This window comes from Callorhinus ursinus, unplaced genomic scaffold (assembly GCF_003265705.2).
Source record: "Callorhinus ursinus isolate GAN/ISIS: 27379988/994484 unplaced genomic scaffold, GSC_fseal_2.0 scaffold5, whole genome shotgun sequence".
NCBI classification, from domain to species: domain Eukaryota; kingdom Metazoa; phylum Chordata; class Mammalia; order Carnivora; family Otariidae; genus Callorhinus; species Callorhinus ursinus.
In genome coordinates, this window is record NW_027397067.1 from 19,790,716 (window position 1) to 19,816,818 (window position 26,103).

General features: G+C 35.6%; 1 protein-coding gene across 1 annotated transcript in view; it reads left to right on the forward strand.

Moving 5' to 3' along the window:
• The window catches only part of CUNH8orf34 (chromosome unknown C8orf34 homolog), a 377,054-nt gene that overhangs the window by 120,578 nt on the left and 230,373 nt on the right, over positions 1 to 26,103 (forward strand). Inside the window, 1 exon segment of the mRNA XM_025871441.2 lies at positions 19,281 to 19,453. Within this exon segment, the coding sequence (XP_025727226.1) occupies positions 19,281 to 19,453 (173 nt within the window).

Consider the following 26,103-nt stretch of genomic DNA (forward strand, 5'->3'; position numbering starts at 1 on the left):
TCTATCACCCAGCCACCCCATCCCTCCCACCCCTGACCACTTCAGCAACCCTCAGTTTGTTTCCTGAGATTAAGAATTCCTCATATCAGTGAAATCATACGATACTTGTCTTTCTCTGATTGACTTATTTCGCTTAGCATAATAACCTCCAGTTCCATCCACATCATTGCAAATGGCAAGATTTCATTCATTTTGATGGCTGCATAATATTCCATTGCATGTATATGTGTATGTGTGTGTGTGTGTGTGTGTGTGTGTGTGTGTATACCACATCTTTATCCATTCATCTGTCGATGGACATCTTGGCTTTTTCCATAGTTTGGCTATTGTGGACATTGCTGCTATAAACATTGGGGTGCACACATACCTCTTCGGATCCCTACATTTGTATCTTTGGGGTAAATACCCAGTAGTGCAATTGCTGGGTCGTAGGGTAGCTCTATTTTCAACTTTTTGAGGAACCTCCATACTGTTTTCCAGGGTGGCTGCACCAGCTTGCATTCCCACCAACAGTGTAGGAGGGTTCCCCTTTCTCCACATCCTCACCAACATCTGTCATTTCCTGACTTGTTCATTTTAGCCGTTCTGACTGGTGTGAGGTGGTATCTCATTTCAATTCAATTAGCTGAAGTATAGTACATCATTAGTTTTTGATATAATGTTCAGTGATTCATTAGTTCAGTAGAACACACTCTCCACTGGCACTGAGCACAACTAGAGAGCAGATACTGTTTTCTAAATATCATTCTCTATTAAAAGGAACCAGGGCTCTTTGGAGAAATGGCTGAATCTAGGGCTGCAGCTAAGAAAGTATGTGTTGTGTCTGGATTGTCTTTTAGTGTGAAGAAGTAAGATGCAATCAAAGAATGATGGAACATTTCAAAAAAACATCAGAGCCTCCTTGTAGGCGCTCCTTCTAGGGACTTTTTAAAACCTAAAAATAATGATACTAATATGTTATAGTCCATTGAATAAAAAAATTAATCCATAAGCCCATTCTGATATGCCTACATATGTACATGCATGCATACACACATGGAGATGAGAGGGAAGCTCTTTCTCATGATAGAGTACCAACAAATAAATTTGGAAGGAATGGTGAAATTAGAAAATCACAAATTGGTAGCCATCATAGTAATTGATGCAGGGAAGGGTCACCGAAGGATGTTAAAATTAGTAGGTGAAATTTTGATGAATTACAGGTTATCTACATAGTTTCAGAGTTACTCCCCAGAAGATACTTAATAATTAACAAGAGAGAATTAGCAACTTTATGATGGAGAAACATGAAAGACATCACCTTAACCAAGTGGCCAATGTTATTATCCCTTGTGATGAGACAAATCAGTATCATGTGACTTTTGATATGAAAGGAATACATCACTTCTGTGTCATACTTGCCAAAAATGCATGACTTCACTATAATCATAGGAAACATTGGAAAATGACAAATTGAGGGACCTCCTAAAAAAAACATAAAGGTCATAAATGTGAAGTACTGAAAACTGTTCTACGTTAAAGGAAATTAGGCAACAACAATAAGAACATGACAATTGAATGCCATATATGATCTAGGATTCTCTATGGCCTTGAACAGCTTTTTTCAAATAATTGAGGAAATTTAAACAAGGTTATTTAATACAATATTAGTATTGTACTTATGTTAATTACTGGTTTTGATAATTATACTGTGACCACCTAAGAAAATGTCCTTCTTTTTAGGAAATAACACCCTGAAGTGTTTAGGAGTAAAGAGCAACTTACCTTCAAATGGTTCTGGGGAAATTTTATTATAAATATGAAAAAAAGAGAAGGAAAATGATAAAACAAAATATTAACCAACAATGTTGACATTATTACATTAGCAACATTTGGGCAATCTGAATGAAAGGTATACAGAAATTCTTTTTTTTCTTTTCTCAACTTTTTAAAAAAAATTTTTATTGTTATGTTAATCACCATACATTACATCATTAGTTTTTTAGTTCATCCAAGTGTCCAGAATCTAGTCTTAAAATATATTTCCCACTAAAATGAATCGGAGTCTCTTGGAATAATGGTTGATTCTGAGTTGGAAGCAAAATGAGCCTAAATATCCTGTCATACCAGAAAGCAAGAACATGTGAAAGACCACTTGGTGTGTCAAAAGAGCTTAGGAGCCAACTTTAGATAGTCTCCCACTGGAAAGAGTTGAGAAAATTTGAACATGAATAATAATAATAACGGCAATACAGTGAATTATATCTAACATTTTAAAATTTTTATGTTCATCCAAAAATTAACTTTAAAAATATGTGAGGAGACCAAAGTTACTACTTTCAAAAACTGGTAAAAGTAAAGGGAAAGAATCAAAAATTAATCTACCTTTCCTATACAAATTGTATTTCAGGGTAACCAAATATTTGAGGAAGTTTCTCTTTACAGAAGTTTTCCAGCAAATAAATGAATATGGTCTTATAAAATTAGACAATCACCATTTGGCAGTCTTTAGTGAATTAATGGATCTAAGCAATAATCATCAATCCTGCCAACATTAGTCAAGAAGAGTGAAGAGTCAACAGGACATTATGTGCCTCCAGAAGGAACTATCATCATCCTCCCTTATCTGTGGGGTGATACGTTCCAAAATCCCAGTGCAGTGGAGGCCTGAAACCATGAATAGTACCAAACCCTATATATATATGTTTTTCCTATACATACATACATATGTATTATAAAGTTTAATTTATAAATTATGCAAAGAGATTAACAATAAGTAATACATAGAACAACTATAACAATATATTATAATAAAAGTTTTGTGACTGTGGTCTCTCTCCTTCAAAATATCGCACTGTACTTCTTGTGATTACGTGAGATGTTAAAATGCATACGTGATGAGAGGAGTGAGGTGAAAGATGGAGGCATTGTGACGTACTCTGAGGCTATTGACCTTCTGACCATATGTCGGAAGGATCAACGACTTTCTGGACCGTAGTTGACTGCAGGTAACTGAAAGCACAGAAAACGAAACCGCAGATAAGGGGTGGGGGGACTAATGTATAACCATTCTCTCTGAAGCAGTACTGAGAACAACAACAGAAACTTTATCCAAAACTAACTACTAATTTACAGAAATTACAAGGGGTAGAGGGACATTTCAAGCCACATCACAGGGATGTATAGGAAAAAATCCAGACTATGGAAAACTCACAGGACAGACAATTTGGGTTTTTTTGAAAAACAACAGCAACAACAAAATTACAGGGAAGAAAATGACAGAGGAGAACCTGTAGATTAGAAGAGACATAAAAGTAAGTCATAACACACCAAGTCTTGCGTAGAGTCTGACTTGTGCAAACAAACAGATAATTTCCCTGAGATAATCAAGGAAATTTGAAAACTGAGGTATTTGTTGATATTAAAGTATATTTTTACTTTATTGTTGAAAGTGATAATGGTATTTGTTTATAAAAGCACCCTTCTGAGAGATACATGATTGACCATTTACAAGTGACATGGTACAGTGAATGGGATTTGCTTTGAAATGATCTTGGCAGGGAAGAGGGGATGTGGAAGGGCCATGGATGGAGATAGGATGAAGTGAGTTTACCTGTGAGTTGATTATTGATGAAAATGTGTGTGACTACAAAGGGTTTATTTTGCTCTTCTGTCTACTTTTGCATTTGCAAGAAAATTCCCATAATGAAAAATAAAATGTTTTAGATCACAGGTAGGAGGGTACGGAAGATCGTGGGGGAAAGGAGGAGGGATAATTTGGGTCTCTGTTAGGGCTAGCAGATATCCTGAGGGGTTTTTGATGTGTTACTGAATTTAGTTTTTGGACTAGTCCAATGAAGTGGTTGTGTTTTTCTTGTTTTACAGATAAGGAAACTGAGGCCAGAATGATTAAGTGATTTGCTGAAGGTCTCAGAATTAGTACTTAGATCTAGACTAAATATGTCCCTCTGGCTTCTGATTGTTCATCTGACTCCAAATCCATGCTTTTCCCTTATACTATATACTGTACTGCACATGAAAGGGGAAAAGCTAAAATGGGTTTAATGCATTATTATAACAACTTTATTGAGATAATAATTCATATAATAAAATCTAAACTGGTTTTTATTATATTCAAAGTATATTAGCACAACCTAAGTTTAGAACATTGTCATCATCCCAAAAGAAACCTTGTACCCATTCCCATCCCCCCAGCCCCTCAGCCCTAGACGACCACTAATTTGCCTTCTGTCTATATAGATTTGCCTCTTCTAGAAATTTCATATAAATGCAGTCAAACAAATGTGGTCTTTTGTGACTGTCTTCTTTGACTTAGCATAATGTTTTCAAGGTTCAGTGATGCTGTAGCTCGTATCAGTACTTCATTCCTTTTTGTTGGTGAATAATATCCTACTGTATGGATAGGCCTGATTTTGTTTATTCATTCATCAATTTATGGACATTTGAGTTGTTTCTACTTTTCAGCTATTATGAATAGTGTTTCTCTGAATATTCACGTTTAAGTTTTTGTGTGGACCTTTGTTTTCATTTCTCTTGGGCATATCTGTAGGAAATGGGAATGCTGGCTCATATGTTACTCTGTTTAAACTCTTTGAGAAACTGCCAAACTATTTTTCACAGTGACAACACCATTTTACATTCCAATCAGCAAGTGTGAGGATTCCAGTTTCTCCATATCTTTGTTAGTACCTGTCTGTCTTTTCACTTATAATCATCCTCATGGGTGTGAAGTAGTATTTCATTGTGGTCTTGATTTACATTTACATATTCCAATGACTAGTAATGTTGATAAAGCATTATGAACCATTGAATCATATGTTACTTAAGTTTTATTAATTTTTTTATTCACTGTACATATAGAGTACCTTCTATATGCCAGAAAAGAAGAAATGACAGTTGATCTTTTGTCACTGTAGGCAAGAATGCTAATAGCTGGGGAGCCTGAGTAGCTCAGCTGGTTAGGCATCTGCCTTCGGCTCAGGTCATGATCCCAGGACCCTAGGATCGAGCCCCGCATCGGGCTCTCTGCTCAGCGGAGAGCCTGCTTCTCCCTCTGCCTGCCACTCTGCCTATCTGTGCTCTCTGTCTATCTCTCTGTCAAATAAATAAATAAAATCTTAAAAAAAAAGATGTTAATAGCTGGTGGGTTTGTTGATGAAAAGATAAACAAATTCTCTTCTGATTGCTTTCATTTTCCCATTGAAATAAGAAACAACATAATAAGCTGAGAACCAGGAGAGAGAGAGAGGGAATGTTGAAATTAACTGAGGAATGAAAATGTATCTGAACTGAAAGAGAAAAACACAACCAAATGAACTTCAATTAATCTACCAATGTGGAATGTGCATTTTTAACATTACTAGGTAATGCAGAATTTCTAAAGGTTGTATCATTTACACTTCCACCTACAGTTTGTAATAATATTTTTTGCTCCTGATCCTTGATTACACTAGCTGTCATCAAACATTTTAATGAAAGATAGTTTCTTGTAGATTCAATTAGTGATTTTATAATTTTCAATAAGATTGAATGCCTGCTTGTCTCTTTTGCCCATTTTTATTGCCGGTATTTTTGTCTTTAGATTTGTGAGTTTATTCTATATTCTGGATGTCAACTCTTATTGGTTATATGTGTCTCAAATATATTCTCTAAGTTTGAGGCTTGTCATCTCTTTTTAAATAGTGCTTTCTATTAACAGACATTTTTAACATAAACTTGTAATACTGTTTTAAGAAATCCTTTCCTACTTGATGTCATGAAAATAATTGTTTTTTTATTTTCTCCTAAAAGTTCTATTTTTCACGTTTAGGTCTTTCACCCACTTGAAATTATTTTTTTTAATATGGTAAGAAGTTGGAACATATTTTCTCCATATGGATAATATATTTCCTATAACTGTTTATTGAAAAATTCATCATTTGTCCATCAGGATGCATGCTTCTGTTACTTGTCTTATTTCTGGGCCCTTTTTCTTCTATTGCCCTATTTGCTTATATCTGTTATTCTGTTTGGTTTGGAGTTGTATTGTATTTTAGATTGATACGAGAGAAATGACATTGTTACATTTCTGAGTCATTCTATTGTGAACTTGGCATATTTCCATTTAGTTAAATATTATAATGTTACATGATAAAGTCATATAGTTATATTCAATAAAACCATGCAAATTTTATTAAATTGATTCCTAGATAACGTGTACTTTTGGCTATAATTGTAAATGGAATCTGTTTTATAAATTACCATTTTAAAACTTGCTGGAATGTAGGAATGAAAATTTTTTCTAATTTTATCTTAAATTCCATAAACTTGCCAAACTCATATATAATAAATTGCCTCTGAATTCTCTTGATTTTTCTATATAGGGAAACATATGTGACTGATAGTTTTGTTTCTTCCTCTCCATTAAGTGATAAGACTGACGTGAGGTAACCACATTAAATATTCCCACTAGAAAAGGGAAATAATGAGAGGTTTATAGAAATTATTGGTTCTTATGGGCACATATCATTAGGTATTCCTCTCCAAGGCATTGGAAATGTTCCTTAATTGGGCCCCAATTCTGTTCTGTGGGAGTAGAAAGTGGGTTCCCTGGGAGTCTCCATCTATCATTTTTCCATAGCTCGTGGCTTCTTCCTGTAGGACTTTCTTTTTTGTTAATGTCTTTGGCCACTTCTGAAGAGGACTTTAGAAAAGATACCTTTGAGCAACTTTTTCAGGTTCTTTCTTATAGAAAAATGGCGTCCCCAAGGGGCATTTACAGTTTGTAGTCCATGTCCCTTTTACTTCAGGTGCTTTTTGCCAATTCAGCTGTCTTAAATAATTTTTGGGTTTCCTTTGTATTTGATTCCTCTCTCCTTCTTGTGCCAAAAACCACATCCACAATTCTTTTCAGGACTTGCCTCTCTAGATTTAATTAATGGGTATTTAAGGTGTTGTGAAACAACATCCTTAATAAGACACTCTCTTAATTTTTTTTCAGAAGTCTTAATGAAGGGCCTTACAACCACATTCTTAATTTCTTCTTTACCCTGAGGTTTTGTCTTTCTGGCAGGGCCATGGATTTAATATTTATACAAGGATTATCTTAATTTAAAAATCTTGAGCTGTTGAGAAAGGCTGGATATAAGAAATTCAGCCAGACTCTTAATATTTCCTCTAAATTTTGCTTGCAAATTGGCAAGTTATTTTTTGCACTCATCTATTTCTTGAAGAAACCATATGTGGCTAAAAACAAGTAGGTAATGTTGACAGATTTTTTCTTGGACATCTCCTTGTACAATTTTGAAACTTTATTAGATCACTTTCTATCTTAACCAGAGATGATAGTTTTACTAAGCAGTTAACACCACATAACACAGGCCTCCATTTTTCCAGCCTCTTACAATAATTTCCTCACTGTTCTTACAGCCAACACCTGCCCCTATATTCCAAAGCCAATGACATATATTTTAAGTTTTTATTAAGCAGCTCTCTACTTCTAGGATCAGTTTGTTTCAGTTAGCTATAGCCATGTAATGTTTTAACCCCAAACTCAGAGGCTTGAAACAGTAAAATTTATTTTTCCTGCTTTTCTGGAATTCAGCTGACCTTGGCTGGATCTTGGTTAGATGGGCTCAACAGATCTCAATTGGAGTTTCTCATGTGACTGGAGGTTGGCTGCTGTCAGCTGACATAAGGTGGGCTTGTTTGGTGTCATTCAGGTCTGTTACAAGTGTTTCTTATCTTCATTTTGGGGCAAGTGGACTTGAATAGGCATATCTTTCTCATGGGGATGGCAGAAATACAAGAGAATAAGTAGAAACATGTAAGGTGCCTTAAGGCCTAGGTTTATAACAGGCGTACAATAATGTCCCTATTTTATTGGCTAAAACAGATCACATGTGGAGGGTAAATTTGTCCCACTTTTAAAAGAGAAACTATAAACTCACATGATAAGGGGCATGGACACACTGAGGTTGAACAATTAGGACCATTAATGCCATCATACCATACACTAAAGGCATGATCACTAAGCCAAGAGCACTGGGGATCTATCAAAATGCTCAGAACATATTTCAGTTTTTTCACAGAATGTGATATATAGTTTTTGAGAAAAACTTATGCTAAGTAAATATATTAAAGACTAAAACAAAATACTTTGAATACTTCCAATTGCTGAGGTCCTGGCTTTCAGCAGTTTATATTGATTACTAAGGAAGAGTAAGGGCTACAAAGTTAGCAGAAGAAAGGAAATAATAAAGACCAGAGCAGAAATAAGTGAAATAGAAAATAGAACGGTAATAGAAAAGATTAATGAAACTAAGAGTTGGTTCTTTGAAAAAATAAATAAAACTGACAGATCTTTAGCTTGGCTAACCAAGAAAAGAGAGAGGATTCAAATAAATAAAATTACTAGTGAAAGAGGTGATATTAGAACTAATACTACAGAAGTACAAAGGATCATGAAACTACCATGAACAATTAGTGCCAAATTCTGGATGACATAAGAAAAAAAGGATAAATTCCTAGAAACATACAACCCACCAAGATGGAATCACAAAGAAACAGGAAATTTGAACAGACCAATAACAAGTAAGGAGATTAAAACAGGAATCAAAAACTTCCCAAAAAAGAAAAGCCCAGGACCAGATGGTTTCACTGATGAATTCTACTGAACATTTAAGGAACTAACACCAATCTTTCTCAAACTCTTCCAAAGATTGGAAGAGGAGGGAAGACTCTCAGACTCATTTTATGAGGCCAGCGTTATCTTGATACCAAAGCCAGGTAAGGACACTGCAAGAAAAGAAAACTATAGACTAATATCTCTGATGAATATAGATGTAAAACTTCTCAAAACAAAGTCCTGACAAACTGAATTCAACAGCACATTAAAAGAATCAGATACCAGGATTGCAATCACATGAGATTTATCTCTGGGATACAAGGATGGTTCAACATATGTAAATCAATAAATATACATCACATTAATAGAATGAAAGATAAAAATCACATGATCATCTCAATGCAAAAAACCCACATTTTACAAAATTTAACATTCTTTCATGGTAAGAACTTTTGACAAATTGGGTATAGAGGGAATGTAACTCAACATAATAAAAGACATATATGACAACCCTTAGCTAACATCATACTCAACAGTGAAAGGTTGAAAGATTTTTCTCTAAAATCAAGAATAAGACAAGAGTGCCCAATCTCACTACTCCTATTCAACAAAGTACCAGAAGTCCTAGCCAGAGCAACTGAGGAAGAATAAGAAATGAAAGGCATCCAGATTGGACAAGAAGAAGTAAACCTCTCTGTTTGCAGATGACATGTTTTTATGCATAGAAAACCCTTAAGACTCAAGTAAACTGTTAGAACTAATACATGAATTTAGTAAAGTTGCAGTATATAAAACCAACATAGAAAAATCTGTTACATTTCTGTATATTAACAGTGAACTATCCTAAAAAGAAAAAAGAATCCCATTTACAACAGCATAAAAACAATACAATAAATAGGAATACATTTAATCCAGCAGGTAAAAGGACAATCTTTTTAATAAAAGTTGTTGAGAAAACTAGATAATCACTTACAAAAAATGAAATTTTGTTTCTGTGACATCTGTTGTATTGTTTTCCTTTTCTCATTTTGCTTTTTGAATCTTATCTCTTTTTTCTTAGTTCATGTAGTTAAAACATTGCCAATTGCATTTATTTTTTTGGAAAAATTGGTTATTACTTTCAATATTATGTTATGGTTTACTCTAGTCTCTATTTTATTTCTGATCTTTCTTATTTCCTTCTCTACTAAATTTCAGTTAAGTTTCTTCTTTTTCTAGTTCCTTGTGTAATGTTGTCTATTTGAACTTTTTTTTTTTAAGATTTATTTATTTTGGAGAGAGAGCGAGTAAGCACAAGCTGTGGGGAGGGGCAGAGGGAGAGGGAGAAGCAGACTCCCTGCTGAGCAGGGAATCCAATGCGGGGCTCTATGTGGGGCTCCATTCCAGGACCCTGGGATCATGACCTGAGCCTACAGCAGACACTTAACTGACTGAACCACCGAGGTGCCCCATGAACTTTGTTTCTTAATACAAGCATTTATAGCATAAAAAAATTAAAATTAAAAATAGAATTATAAAAAAAGAATGAACCTTGACTCTTATTTCACACCAAGTACAAAATCAACTTAAAATGCATTAAAGACTTAAATGTAAGACTCAAACTATAAAACTCCTAGAAGAAAAATCTCATTTACATTGGTATTGACAGTGGTTTAAAATTTTTTTTTAACACCAAAAGCACAAACAAGTGGGACTACATCAAACTAAAAACCTTCTGCACAGAAAAGAAAAAATCAAACTGAAAAGGTAACCTGTAGAATGGGAGAAAATATTTGTAAATCACATATCTGATAAGGGTTTAATATCCAAAATACATAAGAAACTCAGATAGCTCAATAGTAGGAAAAAAAATCTGATTTTTCAAAATTAGGTGGAGGACGTGAACAGACATTTTTCCAAAGAAGATAGATAAATGGCCAAGTACATAAAAAGGTGCTCAACATCACTAATCATCAGGGAAATGCAAATCAAAACCATAATGAGGTATCACCTCACACCTGATAGAATGTCTCTTATCAAAAAGACAGGAAATAGCAAGTGTTGGCAAGAATATGGAGAAAAGGGGACCCCTGTATACTGTTGGTGGGAATGTAAATTCATATAGCTACTGTGGAAAGCAGCATGGGGGTGCTTCAAAAAACATAAAACTATGATTCAGCAATCCCACTTTTGAGTATATATCTAAAGGAAATGAAATCACTTTCTCAAAGGGATATCTGAACTTCCATGTTTACTGCAGTATTATTTACAATAGCCAAAACATGAAAACAATCTAAGTGCCTGTCAATAGGTGAATAAAGAGAAAGTAATTATTTATATATATATAATAATATATATCATATATATAATATAATGGAATATTATTCAGCCATAAAAAGGAAGGAAATCCTGCCATTGTCATTATGACAATGTGGATGAACCTTGAGGACATTATGCTAAATGATATAAGTCATCCAGAGAAGGACAAATATTGTATGATCTCACTAATTTGTGAAATCTAAAAAAAACTAACCTATAATAAGAGAGAGTAGAGTGGTGGTTGCCAGAGGTGAGGGTGTGGAGGAAATGGGTGCAAGTGATCAGATGCAGACTTCCAGTTATAAGATGAACAAGATCTGGGGATCTAATGCACAGCATGGTGACTAAGGTTTACAACACTATATTGTATACTTGAAGGTTGCTAAGAAAGTGGATCTTAAAAAGTTCTCACCACACACACACACACACACACACACACACACACACACACACACACAATGGTAATTATATGAAGTGATGAGTACGTTAATTATATCTCAAAGCTGGAAGAAAATAGAAGGAGCAGTAGGAAAAAAGCTTTTAACTATCTGCTTACATTACTTTCTTTAAACTCTAATGCAAGTTCAATGTGTGGATTACCTTAACAATGATTATTAAATTAAACATTTAATGCAATTTTTTGTTAAACATTTAATGTGTGATTTGTGTTCCATAATTTTCCTTTTTTGAACTGGTAGTATTAAAATAATGTACTCAAAAGCTTAAGAGTTTGTAAGAAATATTTAATGATTTTAAATAGATCACATCTTGTAGACTTTCTTATGTTGCTTAAAAATGTAATCAGTGTTGTACATGAATCATTTATATAATTTTTAGTTAAACATAACCACATTTGCATTGGTTTTCATTATATGAATTATTTTTAGTTCATTTACACAAGTTTTATGCTTATTTTATGAAGTCATAATTATGCTAGTTAATATGGAGGAAACAAAGGCATTTAAGATGTGATCTCAGGCTTCGATAAACATCTTGATTTATTAAGAAGAGAAAACAGACTTCTGGGGAAGATGGCAGAGTAAGAGGATCCCAGGCACAACTCATCCCACAGATATACCTAGATAACCTACATCACTGTAAATAATGCAGAAAACAACCCAAGAACTGAAAGAATAGACTCTTCACGGTTGGACTTAGAGAAGAGGCCACATTGAAAGTGGTGGGAAGGGTGGAGACATGGTCAGGAAACAAGTTAACCCCTAAGACTGTCCATGATGGGGAGAGACAACATAGGCATAGGGAGGTGGAAGGAGCAGAGCCCATACTAGGCACCCCAGGCATGAGGGACCTGCACTGGGAGCCACAACATTTGGCTTTGGAAACCAGAGGGGCTTAACTTTGAATGTTCTTAGAGTCAGTGGGACTAAACACATGGAACTTAAAAAAATCAGCGGGCTTGGCTCTGAGAGAGACAGAGAGTAATAGGAAACTGAGTCCCACCCTAAAACAGACAAGCAGCCCTATTGAGATACAGTATAGAAGCAGCAGTTTGGAAAGTACCTGAGATTTATTTGCTAATCTCAGAACATGTGGTGGAGGGGCAGAGACATTTAGGAGACCTGCAGAGCAAAGGGGCTGGTGGGAGTCATTCCAGACCTAGGAATAAACTTAACCAAGGAGGTGAAAGAACTGTACTCTGTAAACTATAAAACACTGATGAAAGTAATTGAAGATGACACAAACAAATGGAAAGATAGTCCATGCTCATGGATTGCAAGAACAAGTATTGTTAAAATGTTCATATTACCCAAAGTAATCTATAGACTTAATGCAATCCCTATCAAAATACAAATAGCATTTTTCATAGAACTATAACAAATAATCCTAAAATTTTCATGGGACCACAAAAGAACCCAAATAACCAAAGCAGTCTTGAAAAAGATTAACAAAGCTGGAGATACCACAATCTCCAATTTCAAGATACACTACAATGCTGTAATAATTACAGCAGTATAGTAATGGCACAAAATAGGCACATAGATCAGTAGAACAGAATAGAGAGCCCAGAAATAAACCTACGATTATATGGTCAATGAATCTTTGACAGAGGAGACAAGAATATTAAATGGGAAAAAATCCTTTCAAGAAATGGTGTTGGGGGGCACCTAGGTGGCTCAGTCGGTTAAGCATCTGCCTTTGGCTCAGGTCATAATCCCAGGGTCCTGGGATCGAGCCCCGAGTCAGGCTCCCTGCTCAGTGGGGAGCCTGCTTCTCCCTCTCCCTCTGCTGCTCCCCCTGCTTCTGCTCTCTCTCTCTCTGTCAAATAAATAAATAAAATCTTTTTAGAAAATGGTGTTGGGAAAACTGGACAGCAACTTGCAACAGAATGAAACTGGACCACTTTCTTACACCACACACAAAAATAAACTCAAAATGGATTAAGGACCTAAATGTGAGACCTGAAATCATAGAAATCCTAGAACACAGCATAGGCAGTAATGTCTCTGACATCATCTGTAGCAACATTTTTCTAGATATGTCTCATGAGGGAAGGGAAACAAAAGCAAAAATAAACTACCAGGACTACATCAAAATAAAAAGCTTCTGCACAGCCAAGGACACAGTCTTCAAAACTAGAAGAGAGCCTACTGAATAGGAGAAGATTTTTGCAAATGACATAGCTGCTAAGGGATTAGTATCTAAAATATATAAAGACTTATACAACTCAACACCAAAAAACAAATAATCCAATTAAAAATGGGCCAAAGATGTGAACAGACATTTCTCTAAAGAAGACATCAGATGGCCAACAGACACATGAAAAGATGCTCAACATCACTCATGATCAGGGAGATACAAGTCAAAATTACAATGAGATATCATCTCATGCCTATCAGAATGGCTAAAAATAAAAATACAAGAAAGAAGTGGTGAGGATGTGGAGAAAAAGGAACGCTCGTGTACTGTTGGTGAGAATGCAAACTGGTGCAGCCACTGTGGAAAACTATGAAAGTTCTTCAAAAGATTCAAAATAGAACTACCATATGACCCAGCAATTCCACTACTGGGTATTTACCCAAAGAATACGAAAACACTATTCAAAAAGATATTGTAGCATTATTGTAGCATTATTTACAATAGCAAAAATATGGAAGCAACCCAAGTGTCCATCAGTAGATGAATGGATAGATAAGATGAGGTGTATATATACATATATACAATGTAATATTACTTAGCCATAAAAAAATGAAATCTTGCCATTTGCAAAAACATGGGTGGATCTAGGGGATATAATGCTAAGTGAAATAAGTCAATCAGAGAAAGACAAGTACCATGTTTTCGCTCATATGTAGAATTTAAGAAACAAACCAAATAAAAAAAGAAAAAAAAAAAGACTCTTAAATATAGAGAACAAATTGGTAGCCACCAGAGGGGTGGGGGGATGGGCAAAATAGTTGAAGGGGGTTAAGAGTACACTTATCATGATGAGCATTGAGTAATGTGTAGAATTGTTGAATCACTATATTATACCCTGGAACTAATATAACACTGTATGTTAATCGTAGTGGAATTAAAAAATAAAAGAAAAAAGAAAAAAAACCACAGAGTATGATCAAATGTGATAAAGTGGTCAGAGCAGTTGAACCCATTGTGAGTTAGCCAGTGAGAGTAAGCTACTTGGAGAGAGTAGGCCTGGTTTTCTGTAATTGCTTCTTGGATAGGTTAGCTTTCTGCTGATGGAAAATACTAAGCAAATCTGTAATCTTTGGTTGAATTTTTGACCAGAAATGCTTTTATTAAATTTCAACATACTTGTTTAAGAATCTCAACCTCTAGAGACTCTATCCTTAGGATGGCAAAGGAATATGTATTTATACATTTTTAAAGAGTAATTAGGATTTACATTGTTTAGATTGACACCTTAAATTATTTGTTTACCATGTACTTAAAATATTTTCAAGAAGTCACTGCTTTTGGGGTGCATCAGTCATTAAGCGTCTGTCTTCAACTCAGGTCATGATCTCAGGGTCCTGGGATCGAGCCCCGCATTGGGCTCCCTGCTTCTCCTTCTCCCACTCCCCCTGCTTGTGTTCCCTCTCTCGCTGTGTCTCTCTCTGTCAAATAAATAAATCTTAAAAAAAAAAAAAGTTACTGCTTTTGATACGCATTTTAAAATTTCTTTTGCTCTGTAATGACATTTGTGGTACGTTGTATATAGTGTTAAGAACTGCTTTTCTTCATTGAAATCCTTTCATAAAAATTTATGTTAACTTAATCAAATATAAGCAATATATCCAAGGAAATATTTGCTATTTTAATCTATTACAAGTAAATAGATTACATTCAATAATTTCTATAGCTATAACATTTTTAAAAAAGCATAGGTATCAGAAGAGGTTTAATCATTCTGAAAAATACAAAAAGTTAAGAGTCCCATTTTTTGACCTGTAAAATACTCACTTCCTAACTCCTCTGACCGTCTTTGCAGCTCTTTGTATTGTTTTGTTCATCAGCTATTTCTCACTGAAATTTCTGCTGCCATCCAGTGTTAAACAGGCTGCATATCAAACGAATTAGCCTCTCAGTGCTCTACTTTTCCAACAGCAATGGCATCTATCATTTTATTTAATTTCCCAGTAAGCAACCAGGGAGTTATTTCTGATTCTCTTCAGCTCTCAACTTTTGATCATATTCAACTCTAAATTCTGTTTCACATTTTTCATTTACAGTGTCCAAACCCACTCCTTTCTGTTGTTACAGTGGTCAGTCTCTTTGTCCCCATTCTTATCTGTTGAGCTTATAATAGGACAAATTTCTAAGCCCAATTCTGCTTTATTACATAAATCAGATTAATAATATTGAACTTAATTATCCAACCTTTTTATTTTTTTAAATTTTTTTAGATTATTTATTTGACAGAGACAGACACAGAGAGAGAGGGCACATAAGCAGGGGGAGAGGGAGAGGCAGAAGCAAGCCTCCTGCCGAGCAGGGAGCCCGATGCAGGGCTCGATCCCAGGACCCTGGGACCATGACCCGAGCCGAAGGCAGACGCTCAACTGCTGAGCCACCCAGGCGCCCCAATTATCCAACCTTTTTAATACTCTATCTATAAAATAAAACTTCAGAGGTTGAAAATTTGTCACATCAAGTCTCTGTTCTGTTACTCTGCCCATATTGACAACCAAGGATTTATTTTTACCCAACTTGGCCATTCTTGCAGTTCTGTTTACCATTTTTCCCCCAGTTATATCACACATGTAGAAGTGGTTTTAATATAGTCCACATCCTTAAATAATTGTATCTAGCAAATGTACATAATTCTGTGGTTTAACTGTGCTTACCTATGTACTCAGTTGATACAGTAGGTTTTATAGTTCCCATCATCACTGTTTTACATTTGGAGAAAGTGAAATTCACAAAATAAGTAGCACTTCAGACACAGGCAAGAATTGATTCTGAGGCTGTAAATATGTTTATAATTTTTTAAAATTCTAAAACATGACTTCAGTTTGCTTTTAAAAGCAAATACAGGTTTAAGATTTAACAATATTGATGTTAATTTTGTTATACTTCAAATGATATTAAATTGTGATAGGTGAATGTGCCTTTCTAGTAATTTCAAAACAATAATTTGATTGCATGATTTCACAGCTGAAAGCCATTATAGTGCTTTGATTTCCTGACAATGGGAACATAAATACAGAAAGAATTCAGATTATTTGCTCTGTTATAAAAATACCTATTACTAAAACTTATCTGGTACATTTTCATGTGGGCTAGGAAATCAGTATTAAGATATCCAACTACTTTCTATCCCTTGATATGACTAGGATAAATATTCATCAAATATGTCATCATATTTCATGTTTCCTTTGGTGTTATATTTGTATACTAATTAATATTACATTGTACATATTGTTATACCATATTTGCATTGTATTGTATTTGTATAATATTTTGGAGAATTGTAAAGACTCAGAAGACCAGATCTGAATTTTTAAGGAATTATTCAGAACTCTTGTAATACTAAAAACTATAGGGAAACATAATTTAAGTCAAGCCTGTGTTTCTCAGATCAGGTTATTTTTAAAATGCATTTTTTCTCAGGGGAAATCGGAGGGAGAGATGAACCGTGAGAGACTATGGACACAGAAACAAACAGGGCTTTGGGTGGGGGAGGTTGGTTAGCACGGTGATGGGTATTAAGGAGGGCACGTACTGCATGGAGCACTGGGTGTTATACGAAAACAATGGATTGTGAATCATCACATCAAAAACTAATGATGTATTGTATGGTGACTAACATAACATTATAAAATTTTAAAAATTAAAACCATTTTTTCTCATTATAAGACAAATATATATTTATCATAATATTGCAAAGACATAGAAACACAAAAAGAAGAAACTAAAATTACCTGTAGTCCCTCTCTTCATATAAAACCACCAAATTTTGGTCTTACAATTATTTTTCCCAACAAATAAAGCAGTGTCTGGCACACAGTGGGTCTTAATAAATATAAGAAAATTAATAAGTGAGTAATTACTGTATGAATGATGGATTGTAGTATAAGCCCTAACAATTGTTTTTTTTTTCTTTTTGTAATGCAAGTGCCCCACTTAAACTTGATTGTCAAAGTGTCTACTTCAAAGATGGCTATTTCTGATAGAAATATCAGAAATTTTTGATTTCTGATCAAAAAATCTACTATGGCTGACATTGTTAACCATAGTAGACTAGATAAAGGTCCAGGCCGCCTCCCCTGACTGAAGCTCTTTTGTTTTAGAGATCTTGGTTGATTTCAGTTATTGACCATTTGGGTCACTTGTTTTTTCTCTCCCCATGCTTTTAATTCTTATTCTTATTTTTTAAATTGACCAATAAAGAGTGAGCCCACAAAACCTTAGGCTTCCATCCTCAACCCCAATAAAAGCAGAACCCCAGCATTGTGATTGCTAGCTCTCTCTCTTTCTTTCTCTCTCTCTACCTGTGACCTCAGTGTGTGGCCCCCAGGTGTGCTGTATAATTTGCAGGTCTTGGGAGCAATAAACTTTTAATTTTTCAAAGTCTCCTGATGGCTATTGCTGAAGGCCATCTTGTAATCATAACCACAACATTGGTTATTGAGAGGCTGAGACCAGCACAAAATCTTGATATACACCCATATGAATTTTTAAAACAAACCTAAGATCATAGAGTAGGCATTGCTTTTAACCTTTTCCCCACTTACTGAGATACCTCCAGCAATTACACACATTCAGTATTCTAGTACCCTTCAAATTATTAAATGATTTAAATAGGTTAAGTATCATTTTAAGACCCACATCCTCTGAAAATCTATGAAAAGAGGTCACTTTAGCATTTTTTTCTTTAAATTTTTTTATTGTTATGTTAATCCCCATACATTACATCATTAGTTTTTGATGTAGTGTTCCATGATTCATTGTTTGTGCATAACACCCAGTGCTCCATGCAGAACGTGCCCTCTTTAATACCCATCACCAGACTAACGCATCCCCCCACCACCCACTAGAACACTCAGTTTGTTTTTCAGAGTCCATCATCTCTCATGGTTCATCTCCCCCTCCAGTTTCCCCCCCTTCATTCTTCCCCTCCTTCTATCTTCTTCTTTTTTTTTTTCTTAACATATATTGCTGAGCACTGTGATTTATGCAAGACTGTTGAATCACTTTAGCATTTTTTGAATTAGCACACCATACCTGTCATTGATATTGCCCTCCTTCCAACCTCTACTGGATCCCTACAAGTCCAGACTGTCCCACAATTGGAGGCAATCCATCCTTCCACCACTATTGACTTTATTCCCTGACCTCACACCAGTTTCCTCCTAAGAAATTATTTACCATTTCCCAGCAACGCTAAGCTCTTTCACTGTGGGAGCCTTGCCACACGCTTTTCCTTCTGTCACAAATGCTAGTCTCCACTCCTCCTTCCTGAGAACACATATGCAGCCTTCCAAATGCAAATCAAAGGTTTCACTCCTGGATCCTTTGTCACAGTGACCTTCAGGAGTCAGCACAAATTACATAGAGCAAGTCACCTAATAGAAATGGAGAGACCTGAAATTTTAAGTCAACAGAAAGAAAAAAGGAACATTTTGATTTGCAGAGGCAATCAAAACTCTAGATGAAATTATTTCCCTGTTGTCCCATTAATAAGAATAAGTCATCTGAGGGATGCCTGGGTGGTTCAGTCGGTTAAGCAGCTGCCTTCGGCTCAGATCATGATCTCAGGGTCCTGGGATCAAGTCCCTCATCAGGTTCCCCGCTCAGTCGGGAGCCTGCTTCTCCCTCTCCCTCTGCTTGTGCTCTCTCTGTCAAATAAATAAAATCTTTAAAAAAAAAAAAAAAAGAATAAGGCGTCTGAGTCAGTACATTCTTTTCTCTTTAGGAAACAGTGGCGTTTAATTCTTCTCTTCTGAGACCCCGTGTGATTGGAGAATGGATTGGTCGAGAAGAGAATGATGCTGACCCACTAGCCGCTGAAATGCTACAGCCCCCAGTTCCAAGAAGTAAAAATGAACAATGGGAAAATGAAGATAATAGCTCTAGCCCTGCAGGAAGGTGAGATGAGATGTCTTCTAAGATTCTGAATATTGTTGATCGTTAAAAGCTAACAGGGAAATAAATCCAAAATTGTGATTTTAATGAAATAACTTAGCAATTTTATATAGAAGATTATGCTGGGTTGCACATGAGATACAAATTAATTTCTCTTTTAAAATTAAAGTTTTACTAGATTGCTTTTAGATTTTGGTTTTAATTTTTTCTTTATATCTAAGAAAATCACCATCTCTTTGCTACTAAAACCAAATAGAGGAATAATTTCAAAGACATAGGTTGTCAGTCAAGACCCACTATAATGCTGGGCAGGGAATGGCTGACTATTAAGAACTGGAGATGAAGGAGCTTCTCATTTACCAGAGAGATGTAGTTGATCAACAAGAAGAAAACTATTTATAATAGACCACATGAAGCAGAGTTAATGTAGAATAAGAGAGAAAAAGTTCCGTTTAGAACCATTTAAATTTAGAGTTGGTAACTATGATTGAACATAATTCATTTTCTTTGTTTAATTTTGGAAGCATTTATGATTTTTGAATTTGAAAGTTTCATATTTATTAGAAAAAAGTATATTCAGAACAACCTTTTTCTACCAACCGCAGTGAGTAAAACCTCAAAATGAAAACTTCCACAAGGAAGTTGGAGTGAAAAAGCATTATGGAGGCACGGCTTACATGAGCCTGAGAAAATGGATTTAAATGCTCATGAATTGAATGTAAGAGAGCCACAACTTTCTTTGGGTGCTGCTAGATGACCACCACAGAAGAGATTTTCCTATGCATAGCATAGCCACAGTAACTTTGTATTTCCTACATTAAATTTGGCAGCAACCAATAACTGTTCTTTCTCAAGGAGAAAATTGTATTTTCTACAATGTAATAGCTTTTGGGGGGTTTTTACTTTGACTTATCACTTGGCTAGAAGGAAGGAAATTCAGAATACTCATTAATGTGCTTTAGGCATATAGAAAATTGATTCTGTTTCCATGAGAAATAACTTTTAAATTATTTAAATAGTTGAAGTGTGGTCCCATGTAAGGAGAAGAAAGCCATTTTAAAAAATCCATTTACCTTCTTTTGTGAAATGCCAGATCAATTTCACCTGTCAATGAAGGTAATTTTATTTTTAATACCAGACTTATGAAACCCACTAGACCTTCATCTTTAGTCATTGCCAGATCTTTAATGTAAAGTAGAGAAATGTCAACTTTCATTTTGCTTTCATTTAGTCATAATAATAATCGGAGCTATTTATTGCAAATGTTAGTGCTTCTATTTTCTTCCTAGCTTCAGTGAGCTCTGATTCCCTCTTGAATACCCAATAAAGGGGAATCTTTCCTTCAATCCAAGTCAAATCCCTGTCCAAGAAAACTCAACCCATGAAGACCTCTCTCAAGTATTTGTTATGAAAAGTTTTTCTTAGTGTTACTGTTCTCTATCTTTAAATCATGAATTGAGGTATTCTGTATGAAATGAAGACAGGTGAAATCCCACCCCAGTGCCCCATCAGAGCAGAAAGAATGCATGCATATCTGAACTTAGTTTAAAGAGTAGCAATAAACTATGGGTTAGAAACGGTATCTCTCACATCTTCTAATACCAAACAGGATTCCGAATTTATATCAGGAACTCACATAGCATTAGATTTGAATTGGATGAATAAAAATGGATTGGGAGAAATTTTTTAATGACTCTAGAGGCTATAACTAGAGCATTAGCTTTTGCCTTTAAAGAGTAATGAACTTGTAGTATAACGGTCTTAAAGATTAACAGGCTAAGTGGTATTCTAGGCTTTGGAAGGAGAAGATTTAATTTTCAAGGATGACTTCTTCCATTTTTCTCTCCCCTACTGGGCCTGGTGCATTGTCATTACCAATAGACATCTGTTGTGTGAGTGAAGGAGGCACATAGAAGGCTGTGAGTAGACATCTGCTAAATAAAGCTTATTTATAAGAAGGGTTGTTTATAGTCTATCCTAACTTTTTGCCCCTTCCTATCACAGTTTTTCCTGTTAATTGCTCAAGTCTAATTTGAATGGCTGTTATTACAACACTCCATCTTTAGTACATAGCCAACTTTTTTCCTTAGGTCCTGCATATGGGACATTGTATGAAGAGGGTCAGCAACTTTAGTACACAGAGCTGTCACCTGAAGGGTTAAGTTCTGGTTAAAATGAAACCAGTTATGAGGGCAATATGGAGAAACTAATAGTAGTTTAGTAGTTTAGTAAACTACTAGTTTATGGAGAAATTAGTTTATAGTTTCTCCATAAACTAGTAGTTGCCAGGGACTAGAGACAAGAGTGACTGACGTGGGGTCCCTGACCCGTCCATGGTCTCTGGATGGACCCAAGAGATCTCTGAATCTCCTGAAATTAAATTATGTGGACAAGGCTCTGTGGACATGGGCATTTTCCTGACACATCTTTCTTAGATTTTTCAAAAGGTTCTATTAAGTTTAAGAAAGAAATTAAAGCATCTAAGCAAGAAAACAGGAATTTATAAAAGAGAGAGGTGAATACATTGGGGAATAATTGAAGGCTTTCTCATACCACCAATTGGCATGAACTGCTATGGCTTCTCTAGCCATTTAGTGGGAAATCCTGTGTTTATTGCACATTTAGAGATATTAAAAATAATCACACGTTGATAATGTAAATGTAAATAAAAATTGAGTGTAGTAGATCTATATAATTCTGTTTTAAGCTATCTTTTTTTTCTATTTTAAGCCATCTTAATTAAACTTTGCAATAGCTGGGTAATGGATTTCTTAAAATTACTAGCTAAATTGTAATGTGAATTTATAAATAGGCTTATCAAGCCTTGAAAACCTGATGAAGCTCCTCTAAGCTTAACCACTTCATGAAAGCAAGAATAATATCAATAAATATTATAGATCTGGTGAATTGGCTTTGTTAAGTGAGCATTGTTATTAGATGGTAAGTATGCCATAAAATGAATAGAAAATCTTATAATTTAGAAATATGTATTAAATATTAAAATAAAAGCTAACTTCACTTTCCATTAAGAAATGTTTCTTTTCATTAAAGCTCCTAATTTCTTCTGATGTATCTGTTAACAAAGCCTGGAAAAGTTCCCCTTCCTTTAGAGCTTCCTCAATTGGCAGCAAAAGACAAATAATAAACAAGCAAATATACAAATATATACCATAAATTCAAGTAGTGATAAGTGGCAAGATGGAAAATGAACCAGAATAAGAAGGAAGAAAATTAATAAAGGGCACTATTTTACATAAGAAGTCCAAGAAAAAAGAACCTTAATATTGTCAGATTTTGGCTATTTTGGACATGATAGAAAATATGTAATACATATGCCAGAAACTGAATTAAGTTTAGTAATTTAGGGATATTCTAAATGTAAATTTTAAGGAGAAAGAATATTGATTAACCAAAAATTAATCTGTCAAAGGAATCAAAGAACAGAGGCCTTAAAAATATCTAAAATATATATTAAAGAATGTACCTTATGATTCACACATTTCTTTTTTCAATCCAAAAGTATGTAACTAAGTCATGCATTTATTTCGGAATGTTGATGAGGTCATTTTGATATGTTCAAAATTTGTTCTTTCTCATTTATTCATTTATTTCTTTAGGAAATACATATCCTAACTCAAGTTATTATTTTATGAAACACATTGCTAGTTACCTATGGACTCATAGACTCACAGGTGGTCTCTTACGAGACAGGCAACATCTTGGACTTACTGTCTAGGACTCATAGCCTAGCATTATCTTCATGACCAAACCATGTATTTTCATGAGACTCAGGAAAACACTTGCTTCAACCTTCATGAAATGATCTTGGTCATTGTTGGCTGTTGAATAGGAGTTAGGCATTTTTTTAATTTATTTTTTTTAAGATTTTATTTATTTTCACAGAGAGAGAGAGAGCACAAGCAGGGGGAGCAATAGAGGGAGAGAGAGAAGCAGGCTTCCCGCCGAGCAGGGAGCCTGATGCAGGGCTCAATCCCAGGACCCTGGGATTATGATCTGAGCTGAAGGCAGATGCTTAACCATCTGAGCCACCCAGGTGCCCGGGAGTTATGCATTTATAATCTGCCATTTGTTCCTTATCTTCGACATCCCAATCTACATAGTTTTCCTTTTTCTGTTTCACTGTCAATATATTTCCCTCGATTTTCATATCTGTCAAGTTGTAAGACTCATATACATCTTCTTAAATTCTTATTTTATTTAGAGTATTAAAAAAATGGGGTTCAGGAAGAAAAAGTGAATATGTGCTAGATACTAGGTGGGACCAATATGAAAAAGAACATCCCAGATTCAAAGTACTTACTTTCAAATGAGGAGAATGACAAGGAGATATGTCTTATTTCTCTAGTACAATACCCACAATCCCTGGTATATAAAAAGCACTTAATAAATGTCTGCTAAATTAATTATAAAAACACCACATCTAGACATGTTAAAAAAAAAAGAGCTCTTATGCATAAACCAAAATGCAACAATTCAGTGTGAAACTTTTTATGATCTCTTCAACAACCTGGGCCTTATTGCAAAGAGAGTCCTTTGATTTCTGACTAGAGTCGAGAGGAAGGGCACAGATTCTGCCTGCTAGGCTGCAGTGGTGAACTAAACAAGCTTAGGAGATGGGTCAAGAGAGGAATAATCCAGTTTTCCACCAAAAAGAGCACCTGGGGTCAGATAAAACTAATACTTACCAACCTGTGTTCAGAAACAAGAATATGAAACAAAAAAAGCAGCGTCAGGCACCCAGGGAAGTGTGGGGTCAGGAGGAGGGGAACAATGGTCAGAATGTAGGCCATCAGGAGTGGGAGGAATGTTCCACCTAGATAGGTTATCTGGCGGGGGCGGGGGGGGGTAGCCACGTTAAACCATCCTGTTCAATCTGATCTGGTTTAGAATTTATCTTTTTGAACCAAAGTAAAATGCAGTCCTAGAGTATATTCACCACATTGAAGTATTAACTGCTCTTCTTTTTTGTAAGGCCCCTTTCTGATTCCCTTTCTTTCTATGTGGGATATACCGCTCAAGGAAACACATGTAAATATCTAGGATGCTGCACATTGTGTTCATTGAGCACATAATGGTATTAACTGCCATTTAGTGGCTGCTGTCAGGGCTTTATATCTCTTACTTCATTTCATCCTCATGAAACATTATTATCTGTATTTTAGGAATAAGGAAACCAAGTCCTGAAGCAGTTGCATCAGTCCCAAGATTGTACAACTATTAAGTAGCTGAGCCAGTCTGTCTTGCTGCAAATTCTGTGCCCTTAAGTGCTTTGCTATGCCACCTTTCTTCAAAAAGGAGTTCTAAGAATCCCCTTATCATCAAAGTTTAGGTTCGAGGTTGGGGTGAGAGGGGGTCCAGAGCCCTAAGTGCTCTTAGAAAGACCCTGCACCCCATCTCTCCCCATCCCACTCACCACTTGTCTGCAGTAAGAGTCCTGCTTCCCTGAGGCAGGGTGGTATTTTCTCTCTAATGTTGTAGTTTTCACTTCTACAGTCTATAGGTTACGGAGCTGGAAGAGAGGAAGGTATCATCCTTGCTCCCCTTTCCTGCTTGTGGACCTTGCTGTCTCCTTTCCCCCTAAAAAAAGTCTCTGGTTCTGAATTCCATGTTTTTCACATGGTAATCTCCTACCACTTCTTGTAGCAATAATTCATCAATTCCCAGGTCATTCTCTTTTTCCTAAATATGCAAGCATCCGGCTCAACTGACACTCCCCAACACCCTTCCTATCTTGATGAAGTTAATATCCACATTGATGATTCTTCCCCAAACCTAGCCTCTCCTTCCTTTGCCTGCACTTCACCACTGATCCTGAATTCCACCCTACTTCAATCACTTATTCCCTCTGTTATATGTAGGTCTCATTATTATTAACTGCAAACTCTAATGTCAATTTCTGTATATTTCACTCTCTGACTACACCTCCTGTCTTTCTAGTTCATTCCCTCCAGTACCCAGCTTTAACTGGGACCCAAATACACTGGTTCCACTGAGTTTCCCTTGCCACTCAGCAAGTTTTTATTTTTGGCTCATTATTGTGATCTATTTATTGAATATATCCTAGTTCCCTTACCTCTCTTGTCCTTTGTTTTCCTTGTGTGGTAAAACTATCCTATTTAAATCTAACTCTTTGCCTATTTTGTGGCTGAACTGGCATAGACTGGAGAAGAACACATGGCCACACTGACGGGTGTCACTGTGAATTCGTGGCCACCAAACTCCAGAAAGTCATTGGTCCTGCCCAAAGATACTCTGCGTTCACCTAGTCTGTTCACATGTCCATGCTCCTCAGTGATGATTGCATGCCTTTTCTTGTCTCCTCAAACCTCCAGCACTTCTCCTCAGTCCTCATGTTCAACTGATGACCCTTCCAGGAATGTAAATGTCATAGTCACTCTGGAAAATAGCCTGAGAGTTTTATATAAAACTAACCATGCAAATACCATATGACCCAGCTGTTGCACTCTTGGGCACTTGTCTCAAATAAATGAAAACTTCCGTTCACACAAAAGAGTGTATACAGGGGCGGAGCAAGATGGCGGAGGAGTAGGAGACCTAGATTTCGTCTGGTCTCAGGAATTCAGCTGAATAGGGATCAAACCATTCTGAACACCTACGAACTCAACAGGAGA